Source organism: Tuber melanosporum (assembly GCF_000151645.1).
Source record: "Tuber melanosporum whole genome shotgun sequence assembly, scaffold_161, strain Mel28".
NCBI lineage: Eukaryota > Fungi > Ascomycota > Pezizomycetes > Pezizales > Tuberaceae > Tuber > Tuber melanosporum.
Window position 1 is genome coordinate 89142 of NW_003298821.1, and position 18669 is coordinate 107810.

Below are 18669 nucleotides of genomic sequence, written 5' to 3' on the forward strand. Positions count from 1 at the left end.
ATCAGGAAAGACATTTTCCCGCAAGTTGTTTTGCACTACTTCATAAGTAAAGGTTCCCTCCCCCACTACTACACCGACCTACTGCACCTTATCCAACCCTCCCAACAAACAATCTACTACTCGATTAATCTTTCCTTCCTTGACGGAAGAGCCTCATCATATACACATTACAACCATGTCTACAACAACAACAACAACAACAACGACCTTAACATTACCATCCTATGCCTCGGATGAGGTTCGAGAACTCGGAATTGAGGACTGCAAGGCGGCAGCCGACACGCTCGCGGAAGCTTTCTTCAAGGACGACGTTGCATTCTACTTTCTCGATACCCCCGACAATGGTGGAAAGACCAGGGATGAGCTCTACCCATTACACCGAGAGATTCTGGAATACATCGTTGCAGCACATTGCTACAACGGTCTTGTCCTGAGCATAGGGGAGAACCATGAAGGCGTAGCATTGTGGTAAGACCTACATACATGATTTTTATTTTTTATTACCAAGCTCCCCTTACCACCGTTCCTTCCCTTGCCCTTCTTTCTGGCTTTGCTTGCTGCACCGTGGGCTGTGCCCGACCAATGGCAGGATTTGGAAAAAGCAATTCGCTAACGCTGATTACCGGGCCTAGGATGCCGCCGGGACAAAACATGGATGACTGGTTCACAATCTTCCGGAGTGGTATGTGGAGGCTGTGGTACAAATTGACGAAAGAGGGAAAGAGGCGGTATTTCGACGAGTTCATGGAGATCCTTCATCGCACCAAGTAAGCTATTCCCTCACCTTAGGTTTCACAACGAGCCCTTTTTTTTATTTTTATTTACCTTTTCCTGTTTATTTTCTTTGCATCTGAGATGTCATTTTTTATTTTATTTTTTTATTTATATTATGTATTTCTGCCTTTGCGCTTTGTTTTCCTCATGAATTGGCTCTAGGGTCGCCTTGATCGATAAAATGGGGAGAGTCGGCTGTGTGCGGCATTGGGGAACATAATACATGTGCTTGTTGAGAATGGTATACTGACTTGCATTTTTTCTTCCAAACAGGGAGTCAGTTATGGGGGCGCAAGATAGTGACACATGGTAAGTTCCCACGTTCTGCACCCTTCTAGAAGGAGTCATGTTGTACAGGATCATCTCTAATCATTCGGCAGGTACTTGGTCTATGTCGGTGTCGTTCCCAGTGCGAGAGGGAGGGGTTACGCTAGAAAACTCATTGAATACGTGACAAAAAAGGTGTGTAGCTCAATTCCATCAATCGTTATGGTTGGGTAGGGCAGGCACAGAGCATTGGATTATTCCGCGACGCGCTCTTGTTGCTTTCTCACCTACATCACAGCCCCATCACACAGTCACAGCGCTCCACTCCACTCTGCTTCCACACCACTTTGCATGAAGGAGGAGTTGAAAGCGATTTGGCCCTATCATGTCCATCCTGACTATCTCACTCATCCTTCCGCTTCCGCAAATTTTCAATTCTTTAACCATTGAACGTTTGATATTGACTTATTTTCCCCCCTTAGCTCGACGCAGAAGGCGGTAAACCATGCTATCTCGAAAGCAGTCATCCCAGAAACGTAGCCATGTACCAGAAACTCGGCTTCGTGAAGCAGCGACATATAGTACTCGGTCCTGACTGCAGCAATCCTGCTCCTCTCGACATCATGGTCCGTCCACCTATGGATCGTCGGCGAGAAAATTACTCCTCGAGTCGCAAAATGTCAGTGGCAACCGGAGTTGGTCGGGTCCTCTCTGCATAAATGCATAAACCGGACCCAATCGGCAGAAAAAAAAAATTTAAAAAAAAATCGCTACTTTCCCTCTCAACTTACTACAACACTTTCTCCGCCTCCATCTCCTCCGTGTCCGTAAGGATCCCCCATTCGACTGGAAGGAGCGATAAACTTTATGGCATTGTAATTATGGGCTTTGGCAAAGGGGACGGAACAGGGACGAAATTTGGATGGATGGTTGATTTGCATCGGGTGGCGACCGACATTCATGAAAAGGTGTTCTTCTCCCGGGAGTCTTTCCCTTTCGTTTCTGTTAATGTTTTAACTCTCTTCTCCCGCCCCCTTCCTCACTTTAATGCTTTTCTTTTGTCTCGATTACCATATAATTATAAAGGACTTGGAGTTTTTGTGTTTTTATTTTATTTTCATCTATTCGTTTATTTATCCTACATTTTACACTTTACCCCTTTTCTCAATGTTTTTTTTTTTTTTTTTTTTTTAATGACTTTCCTTTTTTCTTAATGTCTCGGGCGGGTTTGTTCAAAAAAAAAAACTGGGATGCCGTTTGCTGTTTTTTCTTTCTTTTCCTTTCCCCTCGAGCATTATACCTGGTTCGGTTTAGACATTTTTATTGGGTGTAGACTGGCATGGGCGCCCGGCTTTTTTTTTTTTCTTAAAAGAGGAACACGATTAGAACTTTGTCCGTTATTTCACACGCACAGCTTAACTGTTGCGAGCGACGGGGGAAGCGTGCAGGGCAAAAAAAAAAGGGTTGTTATATAGATCAATTACAATAATTCTATCCTATCATCTATCATCTGTATGTCCGCGTTCGCCCTCACTAGCAAGCTGCTATACTGCAGGCTGTAACTGTGACTGCACACACAGCAAGCAAGAAGGAATGGAAGGGAAAGAAACACACTTCAGCGCATGGAATGGTATAGCACGGTGGCTGACTGAGTCATGCGGCGAACAAGCGAGCGAAAAATTTCTCCCAGCATTATCCTCTCCTCTACCACCGACCCACCGACCCACCGACCCTCGACCCCCGACCCCCGACCCCTCCGCCCCTGAGTTTTTTTGATTCGAACGATTTAACCCCCCCCCCCGGTTTAACAGGATCGCTCGAAAATTCTATATAGGCCCCTCAGGTTGGCAATCTCGGTGACGCCTTGAAGCAGAGGTGGTGGCGCGATTAGTCTCCTCTTAAAAGTAGGGAATAGTATTGTTTCAACTGCTCGGTTCAGCTCATCCTTCCTCTTTGCAAGCGCGGTAGCATCCCTCCAACCGCCTCCGCCGCCTTCTCCCTCATTGTTGTTATCCGGCGAGTCGGAGCTCGTGTCAACCTTCGGCAGTATTTCTGGAACATAGAACAGGGCTAGTTCCCGTAAAAACGTGTCGAAGCACTCAAGTTCCGAATACCAATCCACCTGGCCCAACGATTTATCAGTTCCGCTCGCTATGCGCAAAAGAGGGAGGGGATGGGGGCCGTCTCACATTGGGTCCGAGCCGGAGAATGAAAGAGGGCAGCTTTCCAAGACTGGGCATGTAGCCCTTCAGCAAAAGCGGAATACTTACCAATTCGCCCTGCTCGGTGATTTCCATTGAGAAATATTCTTTCAACAAGTCCCTTCTGCTGACGAGGGTATCCACAATCTAAACGAGTGAAAAAAAAAAGCATCTGGGTTAATAGGAAATAATAACCGATCTCGTGGCTCATGAATATTTTACCTTATAAGCACCTTCCCAATCGAATTCATTGTTAGAGTCCGGGTTGACGCCTTCCGTTTTCTTTTCATCCTCAATTGCGATTTCCAGAATATCCTTCAATGCTAAAGGAGGATTGAGACGGATGGTACCATAATTTGAAAAGTCCGAGAGCCCAATCTGATAGAACAGTTCAAAGGCAGCAGCTGCATAATCGATGAGATAGAGCTTCAGGCCGTGCTGCACTGATGCTAAACGCCTTTGTTCATCAACTATTCCAACAAAGGTATGATTATGAAACAACTCGCAGAGATCCTTGTGCTTTGTATCCCATACTGCCTTCCTTAGCTTCTTTATGGTCTGATACTTGACGGAAGTCCATTGGCGATTGTCATCATATTCGTATTCGTCACCCTCCGCGGTCCTGTCCTCTTTTTGAGATTTCGGTTGGAGCATGGTGGTAATTTTGCGATCACGAGTGTCGGCTCTCACCATATTGTAATCATAAGTTTTTTTAGGTTTCGCAACGAGTGGTTGTTTGCTTTCTTCCGCTCTACTTGCCGTTCTCGCAGCGGCCTTCTGTCCTGAGGAGTTGTCTGGGACAGCCTTGGCTGACGGAAGGAGTGCCTGTGTCAGTGCATAAGACCTGGAAGTGTCAACTGCCGCAAGCTTCTCTTGTAGCGATTCGCATAATTTTTGCACGATTTCTTCCTCGTGAAGGAAGTTGACTTCCCGCTTGGTAGGGTGTACGTTGACATCCACCCGGTGAGGCTCAATATCCAGAGACATATATGCAAACGGATGACCACCCTTTGGGAGAAATGGTGCGTATGTGGATTCAATCCCTTTCCTGATGGAAGAAGAATCTACGGAACGATCTGCCTGGGATGTTAGAACCGATGCCTTGCTTAGGTCTATAGCCAAGAGAGGTTAAATCACTGTTGATAAAAAGAAGGAGCGTCGTTTTCTTGACATGATAATTGGCATTACTTAGCATGCCCTTCGCTTTAAACCCAAGGTAATCATCTGAAACTTCAAATGGCAAGAGTTCATTCGCGACAGCATTGCCGTGAATTCGCCGGATACGATCGGTGGTCGTGGCTCCTGCCGTTGTAGATACACCCACATCTGGATCACCATACTGGGAGGATAATTTAGAACTTGACTTCAGGGAGTTTCAAAGGAGCTGCTACCTTCTTACAACTAAAAGCAACGCCTCCGCAATGCACGGCATATCTACCAACTAAATCAAGAATCTTGGCATATTCCTCTGAGGGGCTGCGGAATGCTCGACGCCGACTAGGTACATTATAGAAGAGATCTTCGACCTATAGATGGTGTTAGAATTCATGCGGCTTGATACAACCAACTCATGATGTCTGAACCCCGATCTCAAGCATTGGTGAAGCAAGTCAGGCCAGATCTGAATGCATATCTGTGTGCGGTACGCAGAGCCAGCCCGTTTCGCAAATATCTTGGGGTTGCGGGTAGAGGGAGGAGCGATGCAGTGCATTAGAGAAGGGGAACCCACGGTGATTTGTGTTCCCTTGTTGCGGTGTACCGGCTTTGGATTCGCAGGTTGGCCCGGTTTTGGAGTAATTAGCTTTGAATCTGAATACGTTGCTCTAAAATTTGGGCAAGGTTAATTGACTGAGAGTTGAAAGGTCTTAAATTGCACATACCTTAAGCCAATAGGTGAGTTTGCCGTTCTGGTCGTGATGGTCAGATGGGCAATGTGACTTATGCTCGCTAAAGCCTCACCCCGGAAACCATAGGTTCCAATAGACTGAAGATCTTCAAAGGACTGTAATTTCGAAGTTGTAAACCTTTCACATAGAATGGGCAAGTCATTTTCCTAAAATTATTTCAACCAATCAGCTATCATGAGCGAATTCCGCCTTTGCAGTGCCCAGGGCGTTGCTCACGTCAATTCCATGACCATTGTCTGAGATTTGGAGAAGCTTCAGCCCACCGTCTTTCACTAGTATGTCGATGCTGGTAGATCCCGCATCAACGGAGTTCTCGATAAGCTCTTTCAGTGCGTGGACTGGGGCCACGATGATTTCACCAGCAGCGATCTTATTAACAACTACCTGGTCTAGAGGCTGTGCATAAAAAGAGGCCGAGTCAGCACAAGCCACACAGCAAGGAGCCCCGATAAGGCACGGTAAAGAAGCACCTTTATTCTCCGGGGAAGCTGAGGAGCAGCAGAAGCAGGAGAAGGGGCGTCTGCATAGTCTGCTTTTCTCTTGGAACCTCTTGGGTCTGCGGAATCCATCGGGGGGGAGTTGAGAAGTAGAAAGCAGAGGGGTGAAGGGAAACTGTGGGAAAGATAGGAAGGCGGGGGTTGCCACACACACTGACACAGACAACTCAGCTACCAGTATCGGAGCTTGACGCGCGAACACGACATGAACCACGGGCCGCGCCTGATCCGTCAATTCCCGTGATTAGGAGTTACCCGGCTTCGGTGTTAAACTTTTATGATACGATAGCTATGATATATCGCACGTGACTCTGCTATTTCCCACAGTCTTTTTTCCTCTCAGCCGGGAAGTGTCTGCTGCCAAAATTCTTCACGGAGCCACACAATATCAATCTTATTTTTTCAACTCGGAAGCCATGGGCAAAGCCGGTAAACCTCGGAAAAAGGATGGCAGGAAAAAAGGTAGCCTTACTGCTTCTAGGCCATCAAACCCTGCAGAGAAGGCGGCCAATAATGCTCTCCGGGAATCTGTGGTCTTGCCTGTTGTTAGGAATCTCTCATCTATCTCGCCTAAAGAACGAGCGGAAGCCGTATCAGCGATAAACAATCTACTTCAAGATGCCACTTGTCGCCAATTACTGCTCCGTGAGAGAGTGGTACAAAAATTGATGGAAGAGATGCTCAATGATTCTTCGCAAGAGGTTGTTGTGTATGCCTGGGGCGCTCTCAGAAACATCTCAGTGGATGAAGGTTACGACCAAAGCATCTTTATGTATCGGAAAAATATTTTAGCCCCGGTTGCAAGCGCCTTGCAGAAGGTATGAGGAATCAAAGTCAGTTATATTTGCAAGGCTAATTATTTTGTAGATCTCTTCTACGTTAAACTCTCTTCGCACCAACCCGGGATCCCTCAGTAGCACAGAACAGAAGATCCTGTGGCTATATGCTGAAAATGTTATTGGCCTTATCGCTGGCCTTAGGTAGTCCTGAATATTGAGCGCTTAATTTTTTGATCGACGCTGAGCCCTTTTTCTAGTGAGACAAGCGAGGAGGTGGCAGAGGCAATAGTCAAACTGGACATATTACCGCTTCTTATGGAAATTCTCAAGGAACCCTCTGGGAAACTAGGAGGCTTGCATGAAACGGTAGCCCAATGCGTCTACGCTCTCACTGGGGAAAGCGACGATTTCGTCGAGGCTATTGTTTCGGACCGTTATGGCTACGTTTCTCTGTTGCTGGAGCTCCGTGATCAGTCAGACCCTAGCCTGAAGAGCCTCTATATTTGTGGTATGGGCAAGTTCTCTAATAACATTACATACATTTGACTAAGCATTATCGCAATACCAGGTTCCCTCCATAATATATCACTCGCACTAAAAGGGACTGAGGTAGCTACGGATCAAGAGATTTCTGATTTCAGCGTTGTGACGATTTTGACTGATTTTCTCAAATCAACACCTACCGCATCTCTTACTGATGACGAACAAAAAGTCCTTATCTTCAAGCAACTTGTTCTGGAAATACTGGCTTCTATAGCAACAGAGGCGACGGGTGGGGTCTCAGAGGAAGCCTTAGGAGCAGACCAGGATGGTGACATAGATTTTATTAGCGGAGATGGAGATGGGAAAGATATGACAGCCCCAGGAGAGCTTGATGAATCATTGCGAGCAGACATGGAAATGGTGGTGGGTGATGAGAGTAATCAAGAATCCCCGGACTCCGCGGAAGGAACAGTGTTGCACTATTTGATTGTAAACACTGGACCGGCGCTCCTATCGATAGTGAAATCGGGCGCCAGCGGTTCATTGCCCATCCATATACGAGCGTTGAGCGTGTTAAACAATATCGCTTGGACTGTTGATGCGACGCTTTCCGAAGGATTGGGCTTGTGGGAGAGGTGGCAGAAGCTGGCTCGCGAGATATGGCAGAGCTGCATTACACCTGTCCTCGTTGCCAATACAGCAGATGTGGAGCTCGCGGAAGCGGTTACTGGCCTTGCTTGGGCGATCTCTAAATCTATGAATGGAAGCCTTGACGTTTCACAAGGAGAGCATAGGGCATTTGTTAGCCTCTATCACGCAGCAAATACTGATGAATTACGAACGAAATGTGTTGGCGTTCTTGGGTGCCTTGGCCTTGCGCAGGGGAGAATTGAAATCAATCGGGTATTTACCTTGTACCTCTGGACTGTTAGGATACGCCTAACCTGGCTAATAGGAAATTGGTGTTTTCCTTATGACTTTGATTGTTGGCGGCGCAAATACCCCGGCAAACCCGTTGGTAGAGGCGCTGAATGCTATATTTGACATATATGCGGATGCAGAATTCGATTATGATGAACCTGTGTTTGTCAAGAGTGCCTTCCTTGATCACCTCTCAAAAGCGATATCTGGGGTCAGATCAGCTGTAAGCATCCCACTCTCATTTTTCTAAGCCAGTTCACAAGATAACACTAACACCTTAAAAAATAAATTTAGGTTAAGAAAGTCGATAAAAACAAATTCCCAGAAGATCGATTGAGGGCAGACGATGCACTGCTAAATCTGCAGCGGTTTATCGCATATAAGAAGAAGGAGAGAGAAAATTGAATACTATCTTCCTAGGAGCGCAGTTTTCGATAGATGGCGCTAGTGGTCGAGCTCCCTATGGGGATTTCTTGGGTGTGTGCTTTTTCTATTGTGTATTCTAGATTTTGTGATTTACCCATTAAAAGTCAACTGCTGCTGCGCTATACATTTTGATTTTCACATATCACTCCTTGCCGACAAGAACGTTTATAGGTCTCGCAAATGGCCAGCTACTTTAGAACCACTTTCCGCCCTATCGCAGCTGTAATTGAAACGTTAGCCCCAGGCACCGTGGACTAAGGTGCATATGCATGAACAATGTGAAATCATAACACATCACTCGTGTGCATATCCGCAACTGGTGTCTCTTATTTCTTCACTTTTTCCGAAAGAGATCCGGTGACGAAATTTGACCCATACCAGCCTTACTCGTTAGTGCCAAATCCTTATCCACCCAATCCTGTGACCGATTTTGGAAAGGGAAAAAAGAAAAATAAAGTAAGCAATTAGGCGAGAATACGCGCTCTCCAACACCCGAGAACATCCGGTTCGTTATTAGGTCAGCCATTCACCGTCAGCATTCCCCATGCGATTGCCACGATCATTCCTCCCGCCGCTGCCCTCCCTCTTTCCAGGTCATCCAAATCGGCATGTATGTAAGGCCTATGGGGTATACCGGTATGCCACAGACGCCCAGCCCTACTGTGCCGGGTGCCGTTCGGTAGGCGTGGTAATCCCTGGTTATATAACTTTAACCTTTTTGCCCCTAACTGCAGTGCGCCTAGGTACTGAGCTGTACTAGTGGCCCCCGCCTGGTGCGGTATCACATCTCTACAGTGAGGACGGGTGCGTACGTGGGATGAGCAAGTGGGTGAGCGAGAGAGAGACCATGCTCATCGCATATAGGATGATTTCCCGGGAACTTTGACTTCCCGTTTCCTGTGCCTCGTTCCTGCATCTGCCCGACCTGCCGAGCGGCCGGCTCCGTGCGTGCGGTCGAGTGATGATTCATGAGCATCGTTCTCTTTCCTGCTTGTTTGGTTCATGTGTCCTCCTGAAACATGTGTGACCGGGAAATTATTTCCGGATCGGGTTGCTGTTGGCGCCCGGGAGCTACAGTGATATAGATGAAGTAGGACACACGATACGTCTGGTGTCTTTTCCCCATTCTGTCCCGCACTGTTCCAGCTGGCGCCTGACTTGGTTCTTATGGACCCGTGTTTCTCTTCTTCCCGCGATCCCGATCTGTAAGGGAAAAAAAAAAAAACATTTCGAAGTGGTGCAGTGTAGGTTTTGGACACACAGCGTTGGTGACGGCGGCTATGGTTTTGAGCTTCATGCCGCCTAGTGGGAAATCAAGTGTGGTGTGATATGAGCTGGGAATTGTCATGAATGTATGCTGTCGGCACAAATGTTGGAATGACGTGGTTGACCCTGCTGAGAGCCGACCGGTCATGGGTGGTCACTCGACTATCGGATCTGGAACGGGTGGAAGCACTTCAGCTATGGTATATTGTTTGTTTGTTTGGTGGTGTTGATCGGGCCCTGGATAGTCAGTTTTCCCTGCCTCCTTACTAATAAGCTGGGCTACTATATGTACATTGGTAGATCCGGTTGAGATAGTTGAACTCCCTAGCTGTTGTATCATAGGCTGGGCATGTAATATTAAGCCCTAGGCTTCCAAAGCTGAATAGAAAAAGAGGTATCATATGATAACTAGATCCGGGATCAGCGTGAAAGACCCTGCGTCCAAGAAGCGTTTAACTCAGCTCCGTGCTCATAGGAGGCTTATGTTCACTATTTAATTGATATGTATACATACACTGCATTTTTGGAGTACCGTCTAAGATACACTGATATATGATCTTGGGTAGTTTTCACTGGCTGTGCCTAGCTTTAACAGCTATTAGTGACATCTACTCTCCAGCGGGTGAGGAGTGACAGAAGGACGTGCGGGAACTCGAGAGACCAACGGTTCACAAGGGGAAGAGAAATGACTTCAATAAGGGGAAGCTGTATGCATCAATAATAGCTTGCTGCTGCTGTACCTAGTTCTAGAGGAATTAAGGTAGGGAGAATATTGGTGTTCCTCTACCGGGAGATATGCAGTTGGCTTGGTACAAAGAATGAGGTTGAAAGATTTACACATTACTGAGATAGGCGGCCGGAGATTATCAGCTACGTGATAGGAATTACCTGTAGGGAGTGTTTTCCAGTAGCTAGGTGTCAGCAACAAATGCATTTTCAAGAATTGCATTTATAAATATTGGCGGCTGTTTGTCAACCCCGCAATCTCCACATCTTGGACGGGGCAGTTGAAACTGCAATATATGCAGTAGAGAACAGTTGAGCGTTGGCTTTGTGGAGGGGAAAGATTTTGAGGGAACTGTGCATTCCAGATGGGTATCCCAAGACCCCCAAACATACGCCCACACACTGAGTGGCTCAAGTGCCAAAATGTTTACCGTTTACAGCAAACTTGTTGGGATAATTGTCTGTCTTGGAGCAGCGACACGAGTGATTTCTTGTGTTGCCAGATTATTGGCACCTGCAGTATAACTGGACTCTAGTCGATGCTTAACGTACTTTACAGCTCAATGGCACTTTGTGGCTCACCATAGTAACTCTGTGGCTCAACGGTACTTTGTGGCTCAACAGCACTTTGTGGCTCAATGGCACTTTTTAACTCAATAGCACTTTGTAGCTCAACAGCACTTTGTAACTCAATGGCACTTTGTAACTCAAGACAACTGTATAAATTTAGATATTCATAATGTTGAAATAATAGAGATACTTTCATGTCCCAGAGAGTTGATCTATACAGCAATCAATCGTGCCTCCACATCCAGCCTTTATTCTTCCAAGCTAGTGAGTCGAACCATATGCTGCTAGTGAGATTCAAATTCAAGCTGCTGTCGCCTTTCTACATACCAGTAATAACTAGTATCCCAACTTTGCTGAAGTTGCATGACAGTACGAAATACCAGTCAGGAGACTTCAAGCACATTTTCAAGACTGTCAGTCCTGTCAGGAGCAACCTGGAATGAACCATAAGCTCACTGGGGATCAAGAACTAGCTGACTGCCAGTATCTTGATCGCTTGGATAAAGTTGGAACTAGTGTCCATTTGCAAATTGTATCAAGCTATGCAAATGCAATTCTCAAAGATGCACATACTGGTACCGGACTAGCACCTCTTGTAAGCGCACAGTAGGCTCCGAGGTTCCTAGATCGATACCCTCAGTATTTTATCAGAAAACAATAGACTATCCATGCAGACAGGAAGAATGCACATCAATCAGATAACATTTGTGAATGGTTTTAAAAGTATCTTGATGTCCGCCAAATGCATGAGATTCAATCCCAGTACCTGTACAACTTTGATGAAACTTGTTTCTGTATTGGTGTTGGACGTGACTAATGGATTATTACTTGGGATCCAACTCGGCAGGCATATCTTGGAAGCTCTATGAATCAGGAGCTAGTAACTATCTGTGGAAAAATAAGTAGTGATGAAGCTGTGTAACTACAAATAATTATTGTAATTGGAGTAATCCATCAGGAGCTATGGTATACTACTACCATTATTGTAACGTATTCGCAAGGTGCTAATCACATTATCGGTAATAGATACGATAGTTGGCAGATAGCCTGCTCTTCTACAGAGGAGGTGAGAGCTGTGAACTAAAGGAGGCTTTGAGGGTGTACTGAGGAACAAAGAAGTAACTGTTCAACCAAGTATATTGAAATACTGTTTGTTGAAGTCTGCCTTTTCTATCATGGAATTAGGCAGTCTTTAAATACACAAATCTGCTCATATCTAGCATGAATGAAACTAATCAAAGGCATCAATCGATACACTTTGGTAAAACAAACCAAGTATCAAAGCGATACTTAAAACAAAACATAAAACAAAACCAATAACCGAGTACCTGTATCGGTTACATTCCCCAAAACAAAACAACTGTTTAAACAAACAAACAAACAAAAAAAAACTAATAATCATCAGAAGCCGAGTCTGAGAAACTAAAAGCTTCAATGTCTGCTATAAGTTCTTCATTATAAGTGTCATAACAAGAATAAGAAGAAATTCTAAGAAAACATTTTGACTCAAAGAAATGCAGATCACAGTAGTCATGAATACCAGATTCATGCTGTACATCTACCTAAGCATTATTGCAATCAGGACAGTGGTCTACCCAGAGGATAGTGAAGTAGTCTTCCAGTTGAATAACATCACAGTTCAACAACAGTCTAACAAGCTGTTGTTGCAGCCTCACATTGAGTTCCACATAGTTTGACATCGTTATAGTATTCGGATGGTGGACGGCGATCAGATAAGGTTGTTGAGAGCCTGCTCAATAGCCTGGTTCTCCTCATTGCTGCTTTCGAATTCCGATTCAAAGTATAGTGCCCAAAACCCATCCCTAGCGTTGAGTTCCATCTGCCATCGTTTAGTTTCTGGCATCGTTGGTGTCCAGCACATTGTGATAGAATTGATTGTTGGAGGGAGGGATTTATTTGGCATGTTGTCCTTCCACCACTCATTCACCATATCCATAGCATGTTCCAGTCCTTCTAGTAGTTCCCAGCTGTTTTCACTCGTTGGGTATCCTTTCCATTTAACCAGGAACTGATCATTTCCATGCCAAGGGTGGTGGTCTCTGATTTTCTTCAACTTCCCATTTATCCTTTTTATCAATGATGATAGGTGTGGGTTGAGAGTGGATTCTTCCAGAGAACTTGGAGTTGTTATTTGGGTAAAATCATTTGACAGCAGAGGCATGAAAGACAGCAGTATTGCGGCGATACATGTGTCTATCCATCTGGACAGTGTAGTTTTCTGTATGCTCGTCAAAGGATAAGACCTTGAAAGGTCCTTGCCATTGGGGTTGTAGTTTCTTGCTGTGTCCAACATTGGTAATAAACATCTTTCCATGCACCATAAACATATTGCCTGGTAGAATAGGAATATTCTTGTGTCGTCGCTTCTGAGCAGTAGTGGTACTCCAGAATCAGGCAGCTTTAACAGCTTGGAAGGCATCATTCCAGATAGCTTAGTGGCGATTTAAGTAGTCATCTGAGGTGAAAATTGAGGAGTTCTTGAATAGGGTTGTAGGCAGTAGAGGGTATTGACGGCAGAAAATTACCTTGTATGGAGACATATCCAAGGTGTCTGAATATCTGACATCAATATATGTGGTGAGCTCAGCGAGAGCTGGTTTCCAGTTGGTCTGTCATTCATTGATCATGTTCCTAATTCCGGTCTTGACTTCATGGATCTTTTCCTCTACTTGACTATTAGTCTCATGATACCCAGGAGTGGCCATAATATGGTTGATTCCAAGAGAGGTCAAGGTTTGTTTTCAGAATCTGGTAGTAAAATGGGGATCAGTGTCACTGACAATAGATAATAGATATCCATGGAGAATAAATAGATATTGCTGGAGGTTATTCCAGGTGTCTTTAGAGGAGTCAGTGACCTTCATCGGTATGAGCCATGTATATCCAGAAAACCGCTCCACTTCTACCAAAATAGTGTCATATTCGGCGGATTTGTTGAATGGTCTTGCGAAGTTGATGGCGTAGGATTCAAATATTTCGCACAGTAGCTGAAGAGTCTATGCTTTCCCTTCAGAGAGTTGGGTTCGTTCCTTATTTGCCTGGCAGAGTTCACATTGTTTGACAAAATTGAGGAAGTCCTTTCGCATTTCAGGCCAGTAAACATTCTGAAGCATATTGGAGGTTTCGGTCAGCACTATGGTATCCTTTATTGTGGATTTTGGTAATAACATATTCTCTAATGGTCATTCCATTGGACATATAGCCTTTCGGGATGTATAGGCAATGTTCACCATAATGGGTATTGGTATAGACCATTCTATTGGATATGTTGTAGGGGGTGAGATCTCTATGCCTGGAGCTATCCATGGCTTTGAAATAGATTGGGTTATGGCGGTATCCTGCTGTCATCTGGCTTCGAAAAGAGGAGGTTAATTCCTCTGTAGTTGATCTTATATCTCGTTCATCCTCGATGAGGAATCCTCTTGTCGGTTCGATAGGGTTTTCTTCTTCATCAAATATTTCATAGAGCGGTCGGCGATGCTCAGGAATTGTGGAGGGCATGACAGAAATAATGGTTTCATTGTTGTATACTTGTAAGGGTCCACGGTATAGTGGTTGTGAATCGGTTATGGGGGGAGAGGATGGCAGTGCTGACTGCGGAGGGTGTAGGTAAGATATTGCATCCACGCAGGCTACTGCTTGTTCGAGTTATTCAAGACCTTAGTGTCGTCTTAGAGCAGGATTAAGAGTAAGCTGAAGTTGAATCGATCCATCATCGATGTCATCTATTATCTGTTGTTGTTGTTCTTCTTCTGCAGTATCAAAGCTGGTATCTTTGGAATCTTCTGCAGAGGTATAGTACGGCCGTTTGTATCTGTTACCGAATTTAATTTCAGTCTGGTGAAAAGGGCAGGTATCGAGGTAACAGTGGGACCAGTGGAGTCTGCTATGTTCAAGCTCGTGAGGAGGGGTACTGTGGAGGGTGCAATCATCTTTCCATTCATTATCAATATCTTTTCCTCATTCTGTTCCAGTAGCTCTGTACATGGTGTAGGAGAAAGGATTAGAGGAAGGAGTAGAACTGGCTGTAGCCAGAGATGGTTCTTGTTCACAGGAGGTGTCATCAGGGCTATCTTTGCTTTGTCTTGTATGGTCATAAATCAGAGGAGGGTCTGTGAGCGCTGGGTTCTCATAAAGGTGGGAGAGAGTATCAGCTAAATAGTTGGTTCTTCCAGGGGTATAGATGATTTTTGTATCGTATTTGCTGATTTCTCCTATCCATCGTGTTCTTCTCCTTCCACAGATCTTTTCCATCTTGAGATTAGTGAGAGGTTGGTGGTCGGTAATAATGGTGAAGGTATTGTCCATCATGATGTAGTTGAAAGTGGTAAGAGTATTAATCACTGCAAGGGCTTCCTTGTCTGTGGTTCCATAGTTCATCTGTGAGTTAGTAAACTTCCTGCTGTGTAATGCCGCCGGTCTTGCCATTTTATGCGAGGCTCCTTGTTTAACCCATGCTCCAACTCCAACATCTGATACGTCAGTAATCAGCCATATCGGATCTGGTTCACTGTAGTCAATAGGCTGTATAATATCAGCATTCTTAATCAATTCCTTAATGTTGGTAAAGGCCTGGTTATGAGAGTGGGTCCAGACAAATTCTGCATTACGGGTAAGGTCTGTGAGTAGTACTGTCACAGTGGCAGAGTCTAGTACAAACTGGGAGATATAGTTGACTTATCCTAATAATCGCATAAGTTCTTTTTGATTTTGGGGTATTGTCCATTCTGTTAAACAGGATATCTTTCCAGAGGCTGCATGTATTCCTTCGTCATCTATCACATATCCCAGGATATCGAGTTTGTCGGCAAATAGGATTAACTTGTTTCTGCTAGCATAGAACTTAGCTTCCCTTAGTCTGGTACAAACTAAACCAATGTGGTATGCATGTTCTGTTTCGGAGTTTGAGAAGATGAGGATATCGTCGATGTAAACCCATACGAAATGGTAGAGATATTCGCTTAGGAGGTTTTTCATAAGTCGCATGAAGGTGGTGGGTGCATCCATATCACCTAGTAACATAACTCGGCTAATGAAACTTCTGAAGGGTATTTTGAAACTGTTATAGCGTTCGCTTTCTGGATCAAACCTTGTCTGGAAGTAGGCATCACTTGGATTAATGTTACTTTGGAATCTAGCCTGTTCAACTGCATTCAGGATTTGAGTTTGGTTTGGGATAGTGGAACTGTCCATAACTGTGTTTTCATTCTGTAGTTTGAGGTCAACAAGGGGGCAGATTCTTTTGCAGTCTGCTTTGGGTTGGACAAACATAAGAGCAGTACCTGGTGCTTCCGCTTGGTAGATAACTTCTCTTCTTTGGTGTTAGTTTATCCAGTCACATAGTGGGTTTTTGTATGCGTTGGTGATGGAGTAGGTAGGTTAGTTTTTAATATTAGAGGGGTCTTGGAGGTAGATGTAGTGGTTCACTTCCCTCATAGGTGGTAGTTCTTTGGGGATCTGATCAGGGAAAACATCAGAGTACTCATCCAATAGACGTTAGGAAGTTGCTTCGCAGACTGCAGCTCGGTACTCTCCACTTGTTGGATTGCATGAGACTCTGACCTTCTGAACTGGGAAATTGATGGTTGATTCTCCACATCTGATTATAGCTTTGTGGCGGTTCAGGAATGGCATTCCAATCAGGGTATCGTATTTGGCTCGGTTTCCAACTAGCATGTCCTGGGGGGGGTAGGACAGTGGATGCAAGTTGAATAGTTGCGCTACAAGTCTTATAGCTTGTGGATCGTAATCCTTTTACCACCATATTAACAGGTATAGGCTAGCTTAGATCACAGGTTGGCAGTCCATGGACAGAGTCAAAGGCGTTGCTGATTATGTCTCTTCCAATAGTGTCAGTGTTGAATAGGACTCGAGCCTTCTTACCATTGATTAGAATAGTATCTTCTAGGCTGGTGTGTGTTTTGAAGGTAGTGGGTGGTTGGACACTGTTGCACTCCACATTGATATATTCGATATAGATTTCCTCATATTCGCTGGATTGGACATCGTCACTATCACTCTCAATATTATTGGCCAATGCCTCTTGTTGGATTGCTTTTCCTTTTCCTTTCTTCATAGGGCAGTTCTTTGCCATGTATCCTGTTTTTCCGCATTCAAAACATTCTCCCTTCTATTATCTCAATTCTTTGGAGAGCTTTGTTTTCTTCCTGAAAATCTGCAGTGTAACGTGTTCGCAGGGTGCTAATCACATTATCGGTAATAGATACGATAGTTGGCAGGTGGCCAGTTCTTCCAGAGAGGAGGCGAGAGCTGAGAACTAAAGGAGGCTTCGAGGGTATACTGAGGAACAAAGAAGTAACCGTTCAACCAAGTATATAGAAATACTGTCTGTCGAAGTCTGCCTTTTCTATTGTAGAAACAGGCGGTCTTTAAATACACAAATCTGTTCATGTCTAGCATGAACGAAACTAATCAAAGGTATCAATCGATACACTTTGGTAAAATTTCTTAAGTATCAAAGCAATACTTAAAACAAAACATAAAACAAAACCAAGTATCAAACGATACTTAAAAGAAACCAAGTATCAAAGCGATACTTAAAACAAAACATAAAACAAAACCAAGTATCAAATGATACTTAAAACAAACCAAGTATCAAAGTGATACTTAAAACAAAATATAAAACAAAATCAAGTATCAAACGATACTTAAAACAAACCAAGTATCAAAGCGATACTTAAAACAAAACATAAAACAAAACCAAGTATCAAACGATACTTAAAACAAACCAAGTATCAAAGCGATACTTAAAACAAAACATAAAACAAAACCAAGTATCAAATGATACTTAAAACAAACCAAGTATCAAAGCGATACTTAAAACAAAACATAAAACAAAACCAAGTATCAAACGATACTTAAAACAAACCAAGTATCAAAGCGATACTTAAAACAAAACATAAAACAAAACCAAGTATCAAACGATACTTAAAACAAACCAAGTATCAAAGCGATACTTAAAACAAAACATAAAACAAAACCAATAACCAAGTACCCATACCGATTACATTCCCCAAAACAAAACAATTATTTAAATAAACAAAACCTAATAATCATCAAAAGCGGAGTCTGAGAAACTAAAGGCTTCAGTTTCCGCTAAAAACTCTTCATCAAAGATGTCGCACCAGGGGCAAGAAGAAATCCTAAGAAAACCTTTAGACTCAAAGAAAGGTAAATTACAGTAGTCACGAATACCAAATTCGCGCTGTACATCAACCCAAGTGTGATCGCAATCAGGACAGTAGTCTATCCAGAGGATTTCGAAGTAGTCTTCAAGTTGGATAACATTGTGGTTCAACAACAGTTCAACAATCTGTTGTTGCAGCCTCACATTGAGTTCCACATAGTTTGACATCATTATGGTATTCGGATGGTGATCGGGATCAGATAAGGTTGTTGAGAACCTGTTCCATAGCATGATTTTCATCATTGCTACTTTTAAATTCCGATTCAAAGTATGGTACCCAAAATCCATCTCTAGCTTCGAGTTTTGCATGCCATCACTCAGTTTCTGGCATCGTGGGTGTCCAGTACAAAGGTGATGTAATTGATCGTTGGAGGGAGGGATTCGTTTGGCATGTTGTCTTTCCACCAATCATTTATCATATCCATAGCGTGCTCTAGTCCTTCTAGCGGTTTCCAGCTGTTTTCACTTGTTGAATACCCTTTCCATTTGACTAGGAACTGATCATTTCCGTGCCAAAGGCGGTGATCTCTTATTGCTTCAACTTCCAATTCATCTTTCTTGTCGATGATGATAGGTGCAGGTCGTGAGTGGGTTCTTCCAGGGAACTTGGCGTCGTCATTTGGG

General features: G+C 44.1%; 3 protein-coding genes; 2 read left to right on the plus strand and 1 right to left on the minus strand.

Annotated features, from left to right (window-relative positions):
• Positions 1-2538, plus strand: part of GSTUM_00003138001 (uncharacterized protein) — a gene marked incomplete at its 5' end in the record, with an annotated part of 6910 nt that extends 4372 nt beyond the window's left edge. Inside the window, 5 exons of the mRNA XM_002836807.2 lie at positions 246-468; positions 633-767; positions 1048-1083; positions 1155-1236; positions 1524-2538. Of these exons, the coding sequence (XP_002836853.1) occupies positions 246-468; positions 633-767; positions 1048-1083; positions 1155-1236; positions 1524-1760 (713 nt within the window). The 3' untranslated portion in view covers positions 1761-2538.
• A 263-nt stretch (positions 2539-2801) lies between these two features.
• On the minus strand, positions 2802-5718 carry GSTUM_00003139001 (uncharacterized protein; the record flags this gene model as incomplete). XM_002836808.2 has 10 exons in its annotated part: positions 2802-3093; positions 3174-3192; positions 3312-3389; positions 3465-4318; positions 4380-4581; positions 4634-4768; positions 4972-5065; positions 5123-5295; positions 5366-5545; positions 5620-5718. The coding sequence occupies 10 exons, from the start codon at positions 5716-5718 to the stop codon at positions 2846-2848; spliced, it is 2082 nt and encodes a 693-aa protein (XP_002836854.1). The 3' UTR covers positions 2802-2845.
• Positions 5719-6062: 344 nt separating this feature from the next.
• Positions 6063-8376, plus strand: GSTUM_00003140001 (uncharacterized protein; the record flags this gene model as incomplete). XM_002836809.2 has 6 exons in its annotated part: positions 6063-6464; positions 6514-6626; positions 6683-6933; positions 6994-7811; positions 7864-8052; positions 8124-8376. The coding sequence occupies 6 exons, from the start codon at positions 6063-6065 to the stop codon at positions 8232-8234; spliced, it is 1884 nt and encodes a 627-aa protein (XP_002836855.1). The 3' UTR covers positions 8235-8376.
• Between the last annotated feature and the right edge of the window lie 10293 nt (positions 8377-18669).